Source organism: Microcaecilia unicolor, chromosome 2 (genome assembly GCF_901765095.1).
Source record: "Microcaecilia unicolor chromosome 2, aMicUni1.1, whole genome shotgun sequence".
In the NCBI taxonomy this organism is placed as follows: domain Eukaryota; kingdom Metazoa; phylum Chordata; class Amphibia; order Gymnophiona; family Siphonopidae; genus Microcaecilia; species Microcaecilia unicolor.
The window spans coordinates 204,064,617-204,087,281 of NC_044032.1; the positions used below are offsets into that span (position 1 = coordinate 204,064,617).

Genomic DNA, 22,665 nt, shown 5'->3' on the forward strand with positions numbered 1-22,665 from the left:
ACCGGTTCTGGCACAGACCGTATAAGTCTGCCCAGCACTATCCCCGCCTCCAAACCACCAGTCCCGCCTCCCACCTTCGGCTCTGGCACAGACCGTATAAGTCTGCCCAGCACCATCTCCGTCTCCCGCCACCGGCTTTGCCACCCAATCTCGTCTAAGCTCCTTAGGTTCCATTCCTTCTGAGCAGAATTCCTTTATGTTTATTCCACGCATGTTTGAATTCCGTTACCGTTTTCATTTCCACCACCTCCCTATGTTACTATGTTACTTCCTCTGTCTTCCCTCCCCTTTATCCATGTCCAGCATTTTTCCTCTCTCCCTTCCCCTCCATCCATGTGCATCTCCTTCCTTTGTCTTTCCTTCCCTCCATCCTTGTCCAACATTTATCCTCTCTTCCCTGCCCTCCACTCCATCCATGTCCACCATTTCTCGTCTCTTCCCTCCCCTCCATCCATGTGCATCTCCTCCCTGACTTCTTTCCCCTCCCTCCATCCATCCGTCCAGCAACTCTCCATTCTCCCCGGCCCTCTCCTCCATCCACCCATATCCAGCAAATGTCCTCTGTCCCCTGCCCCCTCCATTCATCCATCCATGTTCAGCAATTCTCCTCTCTTCCCTCCATCCCCAGCAACTCTCCATTCTCCACTGCCCTCTCCTCCATCCATCCATATCCAGCAAATCTCCTCTCTCCCCTTTCTCCTCCATCCATCCATATCCAGCAAATGTCCTCTCTCCCCTTTCCCCTCCATCTATCCATGTCCAGCAATTCTCCTCCTTCCCCTGCTCTCTGCTCCATGTCCAGCAACTCTCCATTCTCCCCTGACCTCTCCTCCATCCATCCATATCCAGCAAATTCCCTCTATCTCCTCCATCCATCCATGTCCAGCAATTCTCCTCCTTCCCCTGCTCTCCGCCCCATGTCCAGCAACTCTCCATTCTCCCCTGCCTTCTCCTCCATCCATCTCCAGCAAATTTCCTGTCTCCCCTGTCCCCTCCATCAATCCCTGTTGTCCAGCAATTCTCTCTCCCCTGCCTATCCTGTTTCTTTCCATCCCCTTCCCCATTCTATCCAGCGTCTCCTCCCCCCTCTCCCCCTTTGCAGCATCTCCTATCTCTCTCTCTCAATAAAGAATGACAACATGGATGCAGCAGCTCACAGGTTTGCTTGCTGTGTTTTGAGTGAATGGCGACGGCTGCGCAGGGGAGTGGAAACAGAGATTTACCAAGTGGCTTCCTTCCTTACAGTGGACTAAATAGGCTGGCTCACTTCCACTCCAATCTAGTACCAAAGTTGCAGCGGCGAACGGGCAGGCGGCGGTAGTAAAAGCAGCAACCAGCCAGGCTCGACTGCTTCCTTCGCTTCCCTGCCCTCTCTGCATCCCGCCTTCCTCTGATGTGATTTCCTTTCAGGTGGGCGGGATGCTGAGAGGGCAGGGAAGTGAAGGACAGAGTCAAGCCTGCCTGCCTGCTGCTTTTACTACTGGAGTGGCGCCCCCGCCCGCCAGTTTGCCGCTGCAGGTAAGAAGACTAAGTCGTCGTCGTTTGGGCCCCTCGCCCCCCCCCCCCCCCCAGTCTACGCCCATGCAGCTGTCAAAACATTACATGTGGAGCCAAAGAGGGTAAAAAAAAATACGGTATGACAGCTGTCAACATATGCTTTTAACTCCTAACCCTTATTCACTTGTTCAGAGCCCTTATTTTATCATCCTCACTTTATATAAAATAATGAGTGGAGTGGAAAAGGTGGATGTGAAGCGTCTGTTCACACTTTCCAAAAATACTAGGACTAGGGGTATGCGATGAAACTACAGTGTAGTAAATTTAAAACAAATAGGAGAAAATATTTCTTCACCCAACGCGTAATTAAACTCTGGAATTCGTTGCCGGAGAACGTAGTAAAGGCGGTTAGCTTGGCAGAGTTTAAAAAGGGGTTGGACGGTTTCCTAAAGGACAAGTCCATAGACCGCTACTAAATGGACTTGGGAAAAATCCACAATTTCGGGAATAACATGTATAAAATGCTTGTACGTTTGGGTAGCTTGTCAGGTGCCCTTGATCTGGATTGGCCGCTGTCGGGGAGAGGATGCTGGGCTCGATGGACTTTTGGTCTTTTCCCAGTATGACATTACTTATGTACTTATCTCTTGTTTGTCCTGTTTGTCTGCCCTAATTAGATTGTAAGCTCTGTCTAGAAAGGACTGTCTCTTCATGTTCAGGTTTACAGCACTGCGTACATCTAGTAACGAGATAGAAATGATGATGAGTAGTAGTAGTAAATGCATTTAAATAGAGATGAAGCAGGTCAGTAAACATCCCTTCATAATGCTCAGACAAAAACGCTGCAATAAGCAGAAGGAAATGATGATCTATAATGCCAAACCTTTTTTGCCAGGTCAGAGGTAGCATAGAAGGTTTTCAGATTTCTTATCAATTGTTCACATCGAACTGCAGGTTTTGTCTTCTTTTACAAACAGAAGGAATCCCTGCAAGTTTTAAGCACTGATGAGAAACAAACAGGTGGGTGAGTATGAGCAATAGTGAAAGTATACATGAGCGCCACCTGGTTTTCTGCACTTAAATGGGAGTCTTTCAAAAATTTAAAGTGCAAACAATTTTTTTAAAGGCTCATATTTAAAAGCACAGAAGAACAGTACCTTGGTGTGCACTACCAAGTATGTTTTTCTCTTTACATTCCGTTTGTTAGCACAAATTAACTGCACGTATCATGATTTCTTTTGAGCATCACTTTTCTATTTTTTTGCATTGGTTTTTTTTTTGTGTGTTATTTATTTAGATTTTGCTCACACAACTTTTTCAGTAGTAGCTCAAGATGAGTTACATTCAGGTACTCTGGATATTTCTCTGTCCCAGGAGGACTCACAATCTAAGTTTGTATGCGAGACAATGGAGGGTTAAGTGACTTTCCCAAGATCACAAGGAGCAGCAGTGGGATTTGAACTGGCCACCTCTGGATTGCAAGACCGGTGCTCTAACCACTAGGCCACTTCTCCACTGTTATGTCGTTTAGCACCCAGTTTTGAGCATCAGCCTCTCTCTGTTTGTCCAGTACCTTCATCTTATTACATCATGGGGCTGCATTTTGATTAAAACTGTAATCACAATTAATGATAAGTTACTTACACCTACCCCCTCCCCCACAGTTCCTTGTGACTCTGGGCTATGGAGGGTTAAGTGACTTGCCCAGAGTCAGGAAGAGCTGCAGTGAGATAAACAAACAAACATACCTTTAACTGTGTGATTAATCACAATTACAAATTTGAATTGAAATGCAGCCCTAAATTAATGAATAAAAATTAATGTAAATATAAATACAAATCACAAACGTCAAAATGTTACTAAAACATTGTGCAGAATAGCAGTCTTACAGTTTTCACAGCCTACTTCAGAAAAGCAAGCCTAAAAAAAAGCACTGCAGCAAAGAAATGCACTGATTTTTACCGTGATGTTACTGCAAAGATCAGTCTGTATTCTGAGTTCAGTTTGACACGATTACTGTTACGTAGATACAGCCTGAACACTTGGATAACAGTTTGGTAAACATGCAACAAAGCAGCACTGTGATTCACGCGCCGCCACTCCGGTAGCCCTTTAAACAGACCACGTGACTTCCAAGGGAAAACAGACGTTACCACGGCGCGGGAACTGACTTTCATAATATATTTAGTAGGTGGGGTGGGTAAACTTCCTTGGAGTAAACACTGTTCATGATAAAGGCACGAAGCAGCAACGATTTGTTTACTAAACAGTACTTAGGTCCCCGCCCCTATCCCTTTGCTATCCAATCTTTTGCCCCCCTCTCAAATTTTGACGTCGGCACGCGACACTCGGTTTGAGCACTCTGCTGCGCGCCAGCTCTTCGAATCTCGTCAGAGCAGCATAGACAATCAAGATCGCCCAATAAGAACTGAAGCAACCGGCGCAGCTCCGCCTCCTATCTTACACGCACTTGCCGGGATTTGCGTTTTTCATGCCTGCGCACACCCTCCATTCATTAGATTGGTTGAGACTTTTGTCAATCTTGGTGGGGCTTCAGCTCTTGACAGTCAGGGCTATGCTGATTCGTTCTTCCCGGGCGCGAAATGTAACGCGGGAAAAAGGGGAAACGCTTTTTCTTTTTCTCTCGCTATATGTCTGTCTCCCGTGTCAGGTAGCAGGATATGGGAATGAGAAACCGGTGACAGGAGAGTGGATTGTCTGCAGTTGCTCTTTCGACTGTTTAGGTAATAGATTTATTGTGGTCGGGAATCCCCTAAACGTAGTAGGGGTCTTCGGCGATCTCTCTGCAGCTATAGCATTTTCTTCCACTGGTGACCTAACGAGACGATCGGGCGAGTGGGTCCCAGATACTACGTGCATTTCTAGGGGCAGTAGGAACAGCTCCCGACAGCCGTGCCTGTAGAACTTCTTTTTTTTTTTTTTTCCTGAGAGAAAAAGAAATGGCCCAAAATCATCCATCGTCCTTCCACCAACAGCAGCAGACGCCGCAAGTGATCTTTTGCCACGACTCTCCGAAGCGGGTTCTGGTCTCCGTCATCAAGTCTACTACCCCGATCAAGCCCCGGCGGCCGGATCCACCTCTAGCACCTACTAGCCCGGGCTTCAGTGACTTTATGGTGTATCCCTGGCGCTGGGGGGAGAACGCACACAACGTGACCCTGAGCCCGGGTCCCGGGAGAGCTGGAGATGCCCCTTCTGCAGTTTTCTCCCCGTCAGCTGGCGGCGGCGCTGCCTTGGCTGCTGCTGCTACCGCCCCTTCTCAATCTTGTGCGGCTGGAGGCTCTGTGAGCACAGCACCGGAACCCGGCCTACACGCAGACTCTGCTGGAAGCCCGGATACCGCTGCGTATAAGGTGAGGAGATCAGTGACTCGCGTCGTTGTGTGGATGTTATATATACGCATATATTTTGTAGATGTGAGTGTACTCGTGTATACACTGTTCTTATATTTATGGGTGCGCAGCGATCTGGGCAATATTTAAGTGCCTCTAAATAATACTTTTCACAGTTTTATCACTGGCGGGAGGGTGACTAGTTTCGTTTTTCTTTTTTCTTAAGTCCATTCCTCCGAATCTTCCCCCTCCGCCCTTCCTTGCTCGCCCTCCTCCCCATACTTGTTTTCCCGCAATGAATGTTTTTTAAAATGAAATCACTTCCGCCCGTCAGCTGTTCGGTGGGGTGGTGTCTGCGCGTGCGTCCAGGAAGAGAGGCGTTGGTAAGCGGAACGGTGAAGGAGGCGCCTGGTATGCGCTTGCTTGGTAGTTAAAAGAGGGGGGAGGGTGAACTAGGTGTTTGGGGGCTTTCTATTTAGGATTTATTTAACTCTTGTTTAAAGCTCGAAAATATCGTAAACACAGAGGAAGGGGCTTTGCTTTAATCTGGGAATAGGTAAAAGTGGTTTTCAGCGTTTGGGGGAAGTTAATTTTTGTGTCCATTCGACCCCGGATACCGCCTTATAGGCTTCACCTTACACGCTATTGTCTGGTTTCCAATTTGGAAATTCCAAAGGCCCTTTATATTGCGGCCGATCATTATCTGAATAAATAATAAATACACAGACTACATAGCTTGTTACCTTTAGATTGTAAGCTCTCTTGAGCAGGGACCGTCCTTCCCCATGTTTTAACTTGTACAGCGCTGCGTAACCCTTGTAGCGCTATAGAAATTCTTAGTAGTAGTAGTAGTAAATCATAAAATTCAGCTGCCTTGGCACCCTGTTATCACCATTCATTTTTCGTGTCTCTCATCCACCCATCTCCCATGTTTCTCACCTTACCCACCCCACCCACTTCTTGTGAGACTGTCATTGGAATGCATTGATGTTTCATTTATATATGTTATTTATCAACATTTGCTTATTTCTGGTCTGAAGGATTATCTTCCAAAGCAAATAAAAAAATAAGTACTGTCATAATTTCTTTTCTGTGTTTTATTGTATTGATTACTTCTAAAAGTGGACTTAATAGGCTACCACATCACTCTACTAATGGTTCCTGGGGATCATCTCAGTACTACCTTTAAAAGGGAGTGCTGTTCTATTTTGACTGCTACTACTTTTGGTATGCTGCGAACCCCGGTGCTGAGATGCACCATTCTTCTCTGTCGGGTCCCACCCCCACAGGAAGTGCTGGATCAGAGTACATGCTCCCTTCTGGTGGGAATGAGTGCTGGATCCGGGTGGATCCAGCACTTTTGGAGGGATTAAGTGCTGGATCCGGGTAGATTCAGCCCTTCTTGTGGGAATGAGAGCTGGATCCGGGTGGATGCTGGTCTTTGGGTGGTAATGAATGCTGCATCTGGGTAGATCCAGCACTTTTGGTGGTATTGGGTGCTGGATCAAGGTGGATACAGGCCTTCTGGTGGGATTGGGTACTGGTGGTTCAAGCCCTTCGGGCAAGAATTAATGCAATCTGTATCAGTCATATAGATGACGGCAGAAAAAGACCTGCACGGTCCATCCAGTCTGCCCAACAAGACAACTCATGTGTGCTACTTTATGTGTATACCCTACTTTGATTTGTACCTATGCTCTTCAGGGAACAGACCGTATAAGTCTGCCCAGCACTATCCCCGCCTCCCAACCACCGGCTCTGGCACAGACCGTATAAGTCTGCCCAGCACTATCCCTGCCTCCCAACCACCGGCTCTGGCACAGACCGTATAAGTCTGCCCAGCACTATCCCTGCCTCCCAACCACCGGCTCTGGCACAGACCGTATAAGTCTGCCCAGCACTATCCCTGCCTCCCACCACCGGCTCTGGCACAGACCGTATAAGTCTGCCCAGCACTATCCCTGCCTCCCAACCTCCAGTCCCGCCTCCCACCGCTGGCTCTGGCACAGACCGTATAAGTCTGTCCCGCACTATTCCCGCCTCCCAACCTCCAGCCCCGCCTCCCACTACCGGTTCTGCTATCCAATCTCGGTTAAGCTCCTGAGGATCCATTCCTTCTGAACAGGATTCCTTTATGTTTATCCCACGCATGTTTGAATTCCGTTACCATCTCCACCATCTCCCGCGGGAGGGCATTCCAAGCATCCACCACTCTCTCCGTGAAGAAATACTTCCTGACATTTTTCTTGAGTCTACCCCCCTTCAATCTTGCCCTTCTGAATCAAAAAGGTAATAGCTCTACCAAAATGTTTCAGCACCCCTGATCCCCCACAAAAGTGTAATTACTCTGATCCAAGCCCCCCCCCTCCAAGAATCCCTGGGTCAAGAGCACCCGTCCCTTTGACAGTTCCTAGTAGTTAGTAGTCCCCCAGATCCAATTCCCACCCCCACCCCCCAACTGTGTACTTTTGAAGAGGCAGGAGCAGTGCCATCTTAAATTCCTCCTTATTTGGTTGTCTCTGCCTAGACTACCAATTGCCTCCTTATTTGGTTCTCTCTGCCCAGACTACCAGATGAAGGAAGCATTTCTTTATTTGGTAGACTAACACCATATGGTGTCTTCCAGAATGCACTGTCTGGGGTCAAGTGCTAGCATTTTTCAAGATACTGGTATGAAGGCAGGAGCAAGCGGGCATTGCTCCTTCCTCTTTGAAGAAAGGAGGTGGGGGTGCTCTTGACCCAGGAATTCTTGGAGTGGGGGGGGTGCTCGGATCAGAGTAATTACACTTTTGTGGGGGATCAGGGGTGCTGAAACATTTTGGTAGAGCTATTACCTTTTTGATTCAGAAGGGCAAGTTAACTTTTGTTCCACCTCCAAAGCTATTAATACAATTCTCATATTGCACAACATTGAACCTGTTTTTGCATCATGCAGCTCGTAACCTGCGCAGATACCTAACATTAACTCCGTATTGCTGCCTGTGATAGCTCTCTGCATCAGCCCCTGAGAAAGTGATGAAGGTCTAGATTTGCCCACCAGCTGGTATAGAATCAGGACAAAAATCAAACTTGAAGCACTGTGCTCTAAATGGGTTGCTGGGTTCTTGAAGAGGTCCTAATTTACCACTCACTGCTTACTATGTTAACAGCGAAGATTTAATAATTTTAGGTAATAAAGCTCTCTGTCTTTGGTAAATATGGCCCATTGTGTTTGCCTCTTTTACTGATTGGATTGGACAAATTCTAATAATTGTGGTACTTCTGTATTCAATTGAATGTGCAGATTTACTGAGTATTATAAATATCAGTGGGGCTGATGCACAAAGTGCTAGCGTGGCTTTAACACAATTTTACTGTGGATTTTTCATCCATGCTAAACCCCTCTTCCCCCCCCCCCCAAAAAAAAAAAAAAAAAACAACTTTCTCCCAGGACAAGCAGGCTTCTATCTTCTCTGAAGTGGGTGACGCCGATCCACGTCACCCGGTCTTGTTTTTGCCATAGTAAAAAAAAAAATTTGTGGAGCACGAGCATAGTCTCAGTTCTTTTTTTTTTTTTGATAGTTGTTAATGCCTTTTGGTCTTTTTTTTTTTCTTTCTTTCTTTTGTGGCTTCTTTAATTGGGTCTTACAAACCCATCCTTTATTTTTTCTTTGTTTTTATTTTTCCCGGTTTTCCGTCATTGGGCCGTTTTTAGGCACAGACTTTGGTTGGGTCTTTCTCTTTCTTTTTCTCTGTGCCTTGCCCCTTTTTCAGCCATCATCGAGTCATTTAATTTAGCTTACAAAGTTTTTCCGTCCATGTCCACAAAGATTCCCAGTGGCTTCAAGTGCTGTACCCGGTGCAATTGGACTATCTTAGGAAAGGACACCCATTCTTGTTGTCTGGTGTCTAGGGCCTGACCATAGCCCTGCAAACTGTGTTCTGTCTTCATTAAAAAGAGGACCCAGGTTTCCCGAGAGGCTGAACGAGAGGATTTTTGGAGCCGATTCTTCATCTGCATCGAGGTCGAGCATCTCACCGGTATCAGGAGGTCAGTAAGCATGGCTGCTTCTAGACCCTTAGACGCTGAAAGCAGTGAGGCATCAAGTGGGTCTCCACTTGTCTTGAGGTCTCCTGCTGTGCTGCCCTACCCCCCCCCCCCCCCGGGACCATCCATCATCAGACCTGACCCTGAGGCGACGTGAGTATTCGACGTCGGCACCGAGGAGCATTGGTGACATGCTTTGAGCAAAGGCCAAGAAGCATCATCATCGGTCACCCTTGACGTATGGTGCCGGGAGCTCCGGGGCGTCAAAGGATTTGGTATCTGAGAAGCATTGGCACCGGGAGGATCGCTCTCCCTCCATTCAGGAGGTGCTGATGTGCCTGTAAGCAGCTGACATCCTGCTCCCGTGTCAAACCCAGTGGTTCTGCAACCTGCGCCTCAACTGGCACCCCAGCTTTTTCCACTGTCGTATCTGGGCCTTCCTTCTAGAACTGCTGGATGGCCTCATGCAGCGGTGTGCATCGTATCAGGGGTGCTTGTGCCTGCCATACCTCCCGCTGCAGCCCTGTCTGGCCTTCTGCCTGCAGTGTGGCCTCCAGTGCTTGCACCGCTTGCAGCCCCAGTGTCTATTGCCATCCAAACTGACACCCCCTTGACGTCGGTGGAGAAAGCTTTGCCAGAGTCAAGATAGGAACAGACGTCTTGACGCCGCTCTCAAGGGCATGGTTCTTCTGCATCGAGACAGGTTCAGTCTCGGCAATCCTATAGGGAGATACTGTCCGACACAGAGGAAGAGCGCTCATTGGATTCAGAGGAGGATCCCAGATTCCTTTCCTCAGATAAGTCTTTTGGGATCCCCCCTGAACCTTCCCCTCCACCTGAAAGGAGATGGTCTCCGCTGGAGAGCCTTTCATTTTCATCTTTTGTTAAGATGGCTAATGCCATTCCATTTCCTTTGGAAGTGGAGGATGAGCCCAGGGCCTGGATGATGCTAGAGGTCCGGGACTACACATCTCCTACGGAGGCTGTGACTGCCCCTCTCTATGAGGTACTCAAGGAAGTCCTCATCAGGAGCTGGGAGTCCCTCTGTCGGTCCCTATCGTGCTGAAGAAGATTGACTCTCAGTATCAGATCCACAGTGAACCTGGTTTTGTTAGACCTCAGTTAACCTGACAATTCCATGGTGGTGGAGTCCTCTCTCAAAAGCCAGGAGTACTAGGCTCTATGCCTTGGTGCCCCCAGACAGAGAAGCTAGAACCCTGGATTCTTTTGGGAGGAAGATGTAGCAGGCTTCAGTGCTCATCTCCTGCTTACAATCCTACCAGCTCTTCACGAGCATCTACTTGCGAAACTCGGTGAGACAGCTGTCGGTCTTGGTGGATGAGCTCCCTCTGGAACACACAGAGCCTTTTCACCAGTTGGTCAAGCAGCAGAAGGCATGTCAAGGGGCACTTATGACGCTACTGATGTGGCATCCAGGATCTCTGCTCAAAGTATAGCAATGTATAGACTCTCATGGCTGCATGTTTCTGACTTGGAACATTCTGTTCAGCAGAGGGTGGCGAATGTCCCTTGCCGGCGACAGCCTTTTTTGAGAAAAGGTTGAGGTTCCTGACCAAATCAAGAAACGCACTGATACAATCTCTCTCTCCTACTAGGTGCCTTCTGCATCCACCTCCTCGGTTAGGAGAACTTTTCTCAAGCCCAGGAGCAGTTCCTACTACTATTCCAGGTGTAGGTACAATCCTGTGGTGCTACTTAATCGTATGGTTGCTGGGCTTTGTGGTGTTTTTGTTTGCCAGTGGTAGAACAGAAGAACAAAAAGATCCTCGCAGTCTCAAAGATGCAAACAATACAGCGAAGGTAACACAGAAATGGAAACCAGACTATGTTCACTGGAGTAAAAACTTATTTATTCAAACACATTCAAGACTCGACACGAGTCGTATTTTGGCCTATGTGGTCTGCATCAGGAGTCTGCTGTAGGATGTTTTGACGCTTCTAGCTTCCAAACTAAATGCTCAAGTATTTTATAACGCAGCTAGTCACTGTAGGCTGTGTTATAGAATACTTGTGCTCTTTTGTTACATAGGCTGAACACAACTTGTGTCGCGTCTTGGATGTGTTTGAATAAAGTTTTTGCTCCTGTGAACATCGTCTGGTTTCTGTGTCACCTTCTCTGTGTTGTGTGCTTTTGTTTGCACCAGCTCCAGTGGATTTTCAGATTCAGTGGGAGCAATTTATTCACCCATTCGCACAAGTCAGAATAATCAACCCTACATTCTTCTTTTTCCTGGAATGGTGGAGAAATGGCACAAGCTTGATGCACTAGGGACCAGGGGCGTAGCCACGGGCGGGCCTGGGCCCATCCACTTTGGGCTCAGGCCCACCCAGCAATGGTGCACCCAATGGGCCTTCTTTCCCCTCCCTCCCTCCCCTTCCATCTCCGTCGGGCAGCGCCAGCCTGCCTAACTCTACAGCAAAGCTGCACGGCACCGGGTCCGTCAGCATGCTGCCGCTATACTCCTACCTTGTCATCTTTTGGCAGAGGTGTTAGTTCTGCCGCTAAATGTGCAGCGGATCCACTCGGTGCCAGGGCTGTCTCTCTGTACGCTGCTGCGACTGCTTCCTCTGCGCTGGCCCCGCCTCACCTTCTCCGATACTCTTTCTGAAGAGGCGGGGCCAGTGTACAGAGAGACATCCCTGGCACCACGTGGATCTGCTGCAGATTTAGCAGCAGAACTAACACCTCTGCCAAAAGATGACAAGGTAGGAGCGTAGCGGCAGCATGTTGACAGACCTGGTGCCGTGCAGCTTTGTTGTAGAGTTAGGCTGGCACTGCCCAGAGGAGATGGAAGGGGAGGGAGGGGAAAGAAGGCCTGCAGCGTGCCGACGGTCGGGTGGCTGTGAGGTGGAAGAGAAAAAAAAGCCCTTCAGCATGCCGGTAGGTGGTGCCTGGGGGAAGGGATCAGCAGGTGGTGGGGAAAAACCTGCAGCGGTGGTTTGGGGGGGGGGGGGGGGGGGGGGTCGCAGTGACGTAGCCAGACAACCAATTTTGGGGAGAGGGGGGAAGAGAGAAAATTTTGTGCCCACCCACTTTGTGCTCAGGCCCACCCAAAATTGGCTGTCTGGCTACGCTGCTGCTAGGGACAAAGAAAATCCAGTATATAATTATATAAACCACCTTGGGTGTACCACAGAAAGGTGGCATATTAAATGCATTCTCCATTGAATCCATCGCAACATTGAGATACAAACAAATGCATTTACAATAGGGAACGCATGCCATTTCTTTGTAGTCAACGCATATATCCAAAGGATGAAAAGTTTTTATATGTCATTAGTCTTCTGAACCAGAAGCTATATCCAGTGCTTCAAGACATTCAACAATCAGTTATCAGGAAAGGGAATCTTAATCTACATAAATAATCAGATGGCTATTTTACATAAGTAAGGATGAACAGCCTCTGTCTTCTCAATATTGCCTTTATAGAGCTAGAAGAACTGAACAATACAAAGTAATTTTCTTTGCTACAAAGTACCTTCTGGCATTGGCGCCGACTCTGTGGGTGCTGTGGGTACTCGAGCACCCCAATATTTTCCCGCCAGAACTGGAAGTTCCCCAGGAGCCAGCCCGACCTCTACTCCCATTCCCACAACAGTCCTTCGCCTGCCCCTTGCCTTCCTGCATGCCGCCCATAACTTAAAAGTCATCTTACCGGGGTCCTGGCAGCAGCAGTAGTGAAAGGCGAGCAGGCTTGGCGAATTGACGCTTCAGCCTGCCTTCCCTTCTTGTTGCTCTCAGCTCTGCCTCTGGTCCTGCCCTTGCGGAAACAGGAAATGAGGGCGGGACCAGAGGCAAAGGTGAGAGCAACGAGAAGGGAAGGCAGGCTGAACTTAGCGCCGATTCGCCGAGCCTGCTCGTGCTTGCCTTTCACTACTGATGCCGCCGGGACCCCGGTAAGATGACTTTTAAGTTATGGGCGGCATGCAGGAAGACGAGGAGCAGGTGAAGGACTGTTGTGGGAGTGGGAGAAGAGGTCGGGCTGGAACTCTAATCTGAGGGAGGGGGGTCTGGAACTCTGTGGAAGGAGGGAGGAATTGGGGTCTGGAACTCTGAGGAGAGGGGGGCAAGGGGAGGGGGGGAGAAATGCACCACCTATAAAAAAAAAAATTAAGCACCCCCAATCATTTTGAAAAGTTGGCTCCTATGCCTTCTGGTGATTCAGAATCTCATCACATAGTTGCTTCCTACACTAGCATGAGTGACTTTGGACTGGAAGATTCTGCTGGCATATTTCAACAATGTGGAATCACATTGATTAGATCTATTTTCTGTTGTCTTTCAATGTAAACTTCTGTGAATTTTGCACCAGCAAAATAGCATTGGATGCTTTCAGTGGCCCTTGAACAAAGAGGCTGCTCCTATGCTTATCTTTCCATTCCTCTTATGCACTACTTTTTCAGAAGATAAGATAGAACAAAGCTAGAAAGCCCCCAGCTTGATTTTTGTCTCCTATATTTTTCTTGTCTCTATTGCTGTCAACCAACAGGCTGATTTTTGCCTGCCAGTTTCAGTATTTAATAATTCAGGATAGCATTGAGGTTTTCAACCCAGTCCTCGGGGCACACCTACCCAGTCAGGGTTTTCAGGATATCCCTATTGAATTCAATGCTATTACATACACTGAGTATCCGTATTTCAATTTATTTATTTATTATATATTTATTAGGATTTATTTACCACCTTTTTGGAGGAATTCACTCAAGGCAGTGTACAGTAAGAATAGATCAAACATGATCAGTAGGCAATTAGAGCAGTAAAAATATTCGAACAGCAATACAAAGTATGGCATGGTATACTACTTGCAATGACAACACAATACGTGCTAGAACATTATAATTGGTAGTGAAGGGTAAGGCAAAGTTGTAATATATAGATGAGTAAGAAAGTAGGAAGAATTAGAAAGTAAGGTGATTGATTTGAAGAAAGTTGCACGTGAGGTCAGAAAGAATCTAGTTACAACCTATTCTTTTTTTTTCTAAGTAACTAATAAAATATTAATGACATTAATTCTTTTAAAATAACTTACAAACCTTCATGGCTCACCTACTTAAATCTTTCACACTACTTCATAACTCCTTTCACTGGCTCACTTTCACACTTCTAATATCAACTTCTCCCCTTTAACATGAGTATTCTATTTTCCTCTTACATTATCTACCACATAAATGTACCAAACATTCTATATCAAGATTGTATCACATACTGTTTTTTTTATAGTTCACGCTTCAAAATTCAATACTAATTCTCTTATGCAACAAATCTTATTGCTGACACTTCAGAGGAGGCCATCAATGACCTTGAAGGTGTTTGTTTGTCGTGTGTGAAACAGGGTACTACTGGTGGGTTGGTGGTAGTGGGGGGTACAATAATTGGGGCACTGCTGGTCTTGATAAAAAGTGATTTGTGTTTGACTTTGTAAGGGAACATCTGGTGGTTGGTGGGGCAGCATGTCATTATTCAAATGTATTTTGTTTTTGTACGGGGGCAGCGGCCACTACTACGGGGTTGCCTGGGGCAACATGTACCAGCATGGATGACCTAGAAGAAGCTGATTACAGAGGGGCCTGTGTACAGCGTGGATGGTGAAATAGGGTAGTAGTAGTGAGTGTGAATTGCTGGAGTTTAATTTCTACCCTTTCATTTGTTACGAGTAAGGGGTGTGGCCTGTACAACCCACACAGGAAGAAGAGGATGAGGGGTTGGCGGAGAAAGAAGTAACCCTTGAGCTCTTCGATATAACGCCTGTTGTTAATGGGGCATCTCAGAATTGCCCTCCTGCCCCCCTCCTTCTGCTCAGCCATGGCTTGATTGGTGCCGGCTGTGGGAGAGGCAGGAGGAGTGGAACACAGGTGTCAACAGACTTCTGTCAGAGGTAGCTAATGGTGTTAAATTGTACAGCGCTGCGTAACCCTAGTAGCGCTCTAGAAATGTTAAGTAGTAGTAGTAGTAGTGTACAGCATTCCATGGATGCCTTATGCGACCAGATAAGGCTCGTGTTACCAGTGATCTTGAAAAAGTCCTTTTTAATTCCACCGTTCCTCTTCCCCCGCTGGGTATCTAATATGCCGCCCAACACATTTTTTCCAGGACTCGCAGGACCTGGATCATAAAGGCAAAAGAAAGGGAAGCAAGATTAAACCTTAGAAATGGTGATGCAAAACCATCTTTATGAGCCTCCAATTCACCCTTGGGGGCAAGGGGAGAGGGAACGGGGTTGGAGGAAGGAAAGCCCTGGGGAGGAGAGAAGGGGTGCGACCCAGCCGGGCCTACGTGGGAGAAGAGATACTCTAGTACTTGGAAAGGTGCTTGGGTGTTCCCCCCCCCCCCCCCTTATTACTTTAGCCCCAGAAATAACCAACTTCCATAGCGTCCTACAGATCAATCCAGAGACTGGTGGGTTCTGTTGGGTTATGTCCCTCTGCCAGCAGGTGGAGAGAGAACTTCTGAGGCTCCCTATATGTGGTCATGTGTAGCCACTCAAACCTCGGTATTCTCTCTATCTAGCAGGGTGGTGGTCATAACTCTGCAGCTCTGGATTGTGGGGCTCCTCCCCTATTCCCTTGGGCCGAGTTGAGCTTCCCTAAGGGATTGAGGGTTCGCTAGGTGCTGAGCAGGGATACTTGGTGGAGCCAGGTCCCTCTCTTCCTACCCCCTCCCGCCGGGTCCCCTTCAGCAGCTCGTGAGTCAGTTAATCTCCTGTTTTTGGAAGTAAAAAAAAAAAAAAAAGAGAAATCTAGATTTGTGGTTGGTACTCACAGTGAGGGATTCTGTTGTTAGTGTGGAAGAAGCTGTTGGGGAAAACGTTTTTGTGGTGGGCAGGGGGTCCCCTGTAATTTTCTTCATGGAGCACGTGGCGGCTCCATCAGAATCCTTGAAGCGCTGCTCCTGGTGTGGGAACCGGAGAGCAGCATGGGGAGTCTGTTCTTCCCCCGGGGATCTCCAGTACTCGGAGGCTCGTTGGAGGACCCAGACAGGGCAGCGCAGGTCACGAGCCTGCAGGCGCCGTTACTGGTCTCCAAGTGCGCTGCTTCTCGCCCGGCGGTGGCAGACTTTGGCGCTGTTTCTTCTCCTGTGGCGTGAGCGCCTGTCAGCGGAGCCATGTTTCGCAGGTGCTGGAGCACTGTCGGCGGGAGACACGGGGAGCATCGGGGGGTGCTGAGGCATCGCGCCTCTTCCCGTGCTGTTCCTCCTCGCTTCGGTTCTTTGGGCGCCATTTTGAATGAGCGGGAGAGTTTTGCAGGTACAGAGCCGTCAGCTGCAGTAGTGCAGCACCAAGTTCAGTGCCATGCTGGTAGTTTTCTCGCGGGGGGGGGGGGGGGGGGGGGGTCAGTGACTGGGAAGGGGCTGGAGTGTCTTTTTCCCCTGAATTTGTGCTCTTGTTGCACAAAGCGTTTCTGCTTAAAAGGTCTTGGAGGCTCCTTCGGGGGACTCTCCAGAGGAGTTGGCTACTACACCCTCCCTCGCTGCCTAAGCGCCCATGCGTCATTTCGCTGGGTATCGATTCGGTTTCTGTATGCTCAGAGGTAGTTGATGGCCGGTTATCAGTAGTTTCCCAATTAACCCGGTCCGAGTCTCTGGAGGAGGGTGAGTTGGCGGCTGAAGGGGGAGATGATCCCACGGCGGCACGGTTGTTCCGCCAGGAGTAATTGCCTAACCTGGTTGTTAAGGCTATGGAGATTTTGAATATCTCGATTCCGGACAGCAGACTTCCCTCTACAGCTGCCACCTCAATTATGTTGGGGGACTAAGCGTCCGCCTAGAACCTTCCATATTCATGAGGCAATGAAAGTGCTCATTGTAGCACAGTGGGATACGCCAGAGGCAGGTCTGCGGGTGGCGAGAGCCATGGCACGCCTCTATCCGCTTCCGGAAGGAGAGCGGGAGTCCTTGCGCCTTCCCATGGTGGATTCGTTGATTACGGCGGTCACTAAGAAGACTACTTTGCCTGTAGAAGATGGCACAGCACTGAAGGATCCGCAAGACAGGAAGTTAGAATCTTCTTTGAAGATGTCGTTTGAGGTAGCGGCGTTGGTCTGCAGGTCCTAGGCGGCCAGGGCGTGCCTGTTTGGAAGAACTGGTGGCATCCTTGCCTTCTATAGAGGCAGGTCTCGCTTATTTGGCGGATTTGCTGTATGACATTCTTAGGGCATCCGCAAAGGAGATCTCCCTTGCAGTGGCGGCTTGCTGCTGGTTGTGGCTTTGTCATTGGTCTGCAGATACGGCTTCTAAGTCTCGTCTGGCTTGTTTGCCGTTCAGAGGCAAGCTGCTGTTTGGTGAGGACTTGGACAAGATTGTTAAAGATCTGGGCGATTCTAAGGGCCGTCGTTTGCCTCAGGATAAACCTAGGTTGTTTCCTCTTGCGGGTTCCTCACGTGCCTGGTTTAGAGATGCACGGCGTTATCGTCCAGACAGAGCCGTTTCATTTGTGAAGCCACATTTTCCTCAAAAACAGCAGCCCTTTCATGGAGAACCGCCACTCAGGCGAGACCAACCACAGGGCCTCGTGCCCAATGATGGGGCCTTGGTCCATCTCCCAGCATTGATAGGGGGATGGCTGTCCCTTTTTCTGGGAGAATGGGCCAGGGTCACCTCAGATGAGTGGGTGTTGGAGGTAATCCAAGACGGGTACAAACTGGAATTTAGTCAGCCCCTGTTAGATTTTTTCGTGGAGTCTCCTTTCAAATCACTTCAAAAGATTGCGGCAGTCAGAGAGACCATAGAGAGTCTAAGGTGCTTAGGAATGGTGGTGCCCGTCCGGTGGTGCAGCGGTTTTTTGGATGCTATTCCATCTATTTCGTAGTACCAAAGAAAGGAGGTTCTTTTTATCCAGTGCTCGACCTCAAACAGGTAAACAGGGCTCTACGAGTGCGACATTTTTGGATGGAAACTCTTCGCTCCGTCATTGCCGCAGTACAGCCGGGGGAGTTTCTTACTTCCCTCGATCTCAAGAAAGCTTATTTGCATGTTGCCATTTGGCCGCAGCATCATCTGTTTCTGCGGTTTGCGATTCTAGGCCAACATTTTCAGTTTCGGGCGCTTCCCTTCAGGTTGGCGACTGCACCTAGGACCTTCTCCAAGATCATGGTGGTGGTCGCAGTGTTTCTCCGCAAAGAAGGGGTACAAGTGCATCCGAATCTTGATGATTGGCTGATTCGGATGCCATCCTTCCAGGACAGCGTTCAGGCGACTGACAGTCATCAGTCTGCTGCGATCGTTGGGTTGGGTCATCAACCTGGAAAAGTCATTTGATTCCTTCTCAATCCCTGGAGTATCTTGGGGTGCTTTTCAACACCCAGTCGAGCAGGGTATTCTTGCCGGAGAATCGGAAGCCAAAGCTCCAGGCGCAGGTTCGGAGTTTATTGCGCATTCAAGCTCCCAGGTCTTGGAAATATGTTCAGGTGTTGGGATCCATGGTGCCCACTCTGGAGGTGGTGCCGTGGGCAAGGAGTCACATGAGACCTCTTCAGAAGTCGCTATTGAGCCGTTGGTCTCCGGTGCCGGAGGATTACAGTGTTCGCCTTCCTTGGGAACTGTTGGTCAGGATGGGCTTGCGTTGGTGGCTGAGGTCCATCAGGTTTGGTGCTGGGGATGCCCCTGGGAGTTCCAGACTGGGTAGTAGTGACTACGGATGCCAGTCTTTCCGGATGGGGAGCCCATTGTCTGGGTCTCACAGCGCAGGGTTCTTGGTCTCCAGAGGAAGCTGCTTGGTCCATCAATCGGAGGGCGATTCATCTGGCGTTGCAGGCCTTTCACAAAGTGTTTGCGGGGAAACCTGTTCAGGTTCTCTCCGACAATGCGACAGCGGTAGCCTATGTCAACCACCAGGGAGGCACCAAGAGTGTTCCACTGGCCAAGGAAGCGATGTGCCTGTGCCATTGGGAGGAGGAACACTTGCCTCAGTTCTTGGCAGCCCACATAACTGGCTCCCTGAACATCGAAGCAGACTTTTTGAGTCAGCACATTTTGGATCCGGGGGAGTGGGAGCTCTCCGAGCAGGCGTTTTCATTGATCACGAGCCGGTGGGGAGTTCCTGCTACGGACCTGATGGCGTGTGCAGCCAACTCCAAGGTACTGCAGTTTTTCAGCAGAGGCAGAGATCCCCAGTCCCTGGGGATCGATGCGCTTCTTCAAGCATGGCCTCTGGCAGATTGTATGTATTTCCGCCATGGCCCATGTTGGGCAAGATTCTAGGTTGAGTGGCTCGCCACCCGGGCCGCGTAGTTCTGGTGGGTCCAGATTGGCCCAGGCGTCCGTGGTACGCGGATCTTGTTCACCTTCTCATCAACAACCCATTACAGCTTCCTGCACATTGGGGGTTCTTGCGTCAGGGTCCCATTGTTATGGAGGATCCATCCCCTTTTGGTCTTACGGCATGGCTATTGAGAGGGCGAGTTTGAGGAAAAAGGGTTATCCGGACAAAGTGATTGCCGCTATGCTGCGAGCTAGAAAGCGTTCCACCTCTATAGCGTACATGCGAGTGTGGCGAACCTTTGAGTCTTGGTGTACGGTAGCAGGGATATCACCTTTTTCAGCTTTGGTGGCTTCAATCCTGGTTGTTTTGCAGGATGGCCTCGAAGGGGCTGTCTTTGAACTCCCTTGTTCAGGTGGTAGCTTTGGCGTGTGTTATGGGCCATTTGCGGGGCTCTTCTCTTGCCTCTCACCCGGATATTGTTCATTTTCTGCGAGGGGTGAATCCTCTGCGCGGAGCTCGATAATTCCTGCTTGGAATCTTAATTTGCTACTATGGGATTTGCAATGGCCTCCTTTTGAGCCTCTGTCTCTTGTCGGTGAAGTATTTGACATTGAAGGTGGTGTTTTTGGTCGCTATTTCTTTGGCGAGGAGAGTTTCAGAGCTACAGGCGTCTTGTAGGGATCCATTTCTTACTTTTACGGAAGCAGGGATGACACTGCGAACAGTTCCTTCGTTTTCGCCCAAAATTTGTGTCTCGTTTTCATATGAATCAACAACTCTGTCTTCCCTCTTTTCAGAGGGAGGATCATCCTTCGGAGTTTCGCGCTTGGATCATCTGTTTGTGCTTTTTGCGGGTTGTAAAAAGGGCCAGCAGGCTTCTAATGCTATGGTAGCGTGCTGGGTAAAGGAAGCTATTGCTTCAGCGTACATTGCTTCGGGGAAGGATCTGCCTACTCTGCTGCAAGTTCATTCCGCTAGAGCACAAGCGACTTCTATGGCGGAGGCGAGATTGGTGTCCTTAGAGGGGATTTGTAGATCAGCGACTTGGGCGTCGGTACATACCTTTTCAAAGCACTGTCGTTTGGACATAGCTGCAAGGGCTGACGCTGCTTTTGGTGGTTTGGTTCTACAAACTGGGTTCTCTGGGTCCCGTCCTACTTAAGAACTGCTTGGGTACATCCCACCAGTCTCTGGATTGATCTGTGGGACGCTATGGAAGGTAAAATTATGTTTCTTACCTGATAATTTTCTTTCCATTAGTTCCGACAGATCAATCCAGAGGCCCGCCCTGGAATTTCTGCTTATCTTTATTTGGTATCTGTTTCAAGTTTGCAGTTGATGTTTCAGATGTTGTGGTTTGTCAAATATTGCAACAAATCTCTTTATTTACTGTGAGCTACATGAGTTCCTCCTGCTTTTGCGGTTGCAGAGTTTGTTTACAGTGTCTGAAGACAGGAGAATAGTTGGGCGTTGAAGATCCACATGGCTTTGGTATCGACAGTACTGAGGTTTGAGTGTCTACACATGACCACATATAGGGAGCCTCAGAAGTTCTCTCTAGCACCACCTGCTGGCAGAGGGACATAACCCACCAGTCTCTAGATTGATCTGTCAGGACTAATGGATTATCAGGTAAGAAACATAATTTTACCTTCCTCGTTACTTCAGCAACAGCTTACCTTACTATAGGATCACACAAAGAACACACCTCAACGTTATTAAACAATTATTTACTTTTATACGTATGAAAAAAAACAGGTTGGGGATGGGGGGGTTACTTGAGAATGGGGGGAATACATATAAGGGGGGATTGGGGGGACTATATACAAGTGTGATGGACTTTTTAAAAAAATGCGGGGTGGGGATTGATGTTCCCTATGGGGGCAAAGGGAGAGGGAACGAGGGGGTTGGAGGATAGGAGCTCTGGGAAGGAGAGAAGGGATGTGGCCCAGCCGGACCTATGGGGGAGAAGAGATACTTGAGCACCTGGGAAAAGTGCCCGGGTGTTCCCCTCCCGTGCGCAGCAGCTGTGTCGCCTCCAACTTCTCTTCTGAGGTCTTGGGGGAGGATGCATGGACTACGAGGGTAGGCTGGAAAGAATAGGGGGGGGGTGGATCTGTCAACAAGGATGAGTGTGGAAGGAATGAGGGAGGTGCAGTGGTCAACTAGGGTGGGGGAGGGGTGAGAAGGGATATCCTCCCTCTCTGTGAGGTCCACCATGTCGCCTGCAACTAAAAAGACCACCTGTCAGACCGCTTCCGCTCAGACCACCTCTGACATGCAGACAGCAGTGTAGGCAGTACCAGTGAAACTCACCACGGACGAGTGTGTCCTGGAAATGTGTTAGGATGGGTGTTACTTTTTTGGAGGGTCCCTGGCAAGGCAGCACATGGGGGAAGGAGTTGTTGCATGTGGGGGAGGGGCCCAGAGAGATGTCAGGAGAGGGGGTGGTCTTGGGGGCACCCAGGGGTGCACGGCTCTGGTGGTCTTGGGGGTACCCCGGGGGGGGGGGGAAGTAGGGGGCTCATTGGAGGGTGGGGATGAGGAGAGGTTGGTTGTCTAGGGCTGTGCTTGGGGGGCAGGCAGTCTCACAAGGGGGTGAGTGGTTTTTCAGGGGCAGGACCAGGGACCAGTCATCATCATCTCCTCCCCCCCCCACCCGGGACTCTTCATCGTCATCTCCCCCTCCTACCCCGGGACTCTTCATCGTCATCTCCTCCTCCCGCCCCGGGACTCTTCATCATCATCTGAAGAGAGACCAGAGGGAAACTGTCAACCCCTGATCATTCAAGTCACCTGTTGTAGGTAACCCCATGACCAACCAATGAATACCTGGGGTGTTGTCGAGGTAGGCACGCACGCCCTGTGATTCTTTCAAAGTGTCCTGGCAGGCTTCTTCAGTTCTTCCACCTGAAAACAAGAGGCCCGCAGGTGTCATTGTTGCCCTGATGTAAAGTGTGTATGGACAAAGACAGTGGAGGAGGAAGGTGAAGCAGCACCTTTAAATGGCAATATAAAGGACAACAACATGCAACTTTTTTTTTTAACCATCCACACACGCACAAAAAGACGCCCAAAGAATATGCATATTATGGACGTATATGATATGCTGACAGCCATCCTATGAACTAACAATGGGGGGCAGGAAGGAGGGAGGTGCACAGCAAGACTTTGGTGCAAATACTTATCGGGTACGAAGAACGCTTATTGAAGAGGCACTGTGCCACCCTCCAGCCTTTGTCCATTTTTGAAATATTCCTGCCACAGCACATCCATTTTGGAGAAGTTCGGTTTATGGCCGCGGAGACCCTGCTGCGCAGCCATCCCTTCTCTGACACATATGTGCATGCACATTATGGACGTGTCATGTTGTGTTGACAGCAGATGGCAGCTCCTTGAAGCTACCAGTAGCTCCAGACCACCTGTAAAATTTCTTACATTAAATGTGTGTGGTCCTTTGTGTTCATCGCCCGTAAACGGCCATACATTGTGTGTTGAGATTATTTGAATGCAAACCGGCTAATTGGCATAAATTTGCATTGTATTTTGGTTGTGTGTTTGCAATTCTGGG

At 49.0% G+C, this 22,665-nt stretch overlaps 1 protein-coding gene across 1 annotated transcript in view; it reads left to right on the forward strand.

Moving 5' to 3' along the window:
• Positions 1-4,169: 4,169 nt before the first annotated feature.
• Positions 4,170-22,665, forward strand: part of ZNF367 (zinc finger protein 367) — a 56,475-nt gene continuing 37,979 nt past the window's right edge. Inside the window, exon 1 of the mRNA XM_030193640.1 lies at positions 4,170-4,871. Within this exon, the coding sequence (XP_030049500.1) occupies positions 4,458-4,871 (414 nt within the window). The 5' untranslated portion in view covers positions 4,170-4,457. The remainder of the gene's footprint in view (positions 4,872-22,665) is intronic.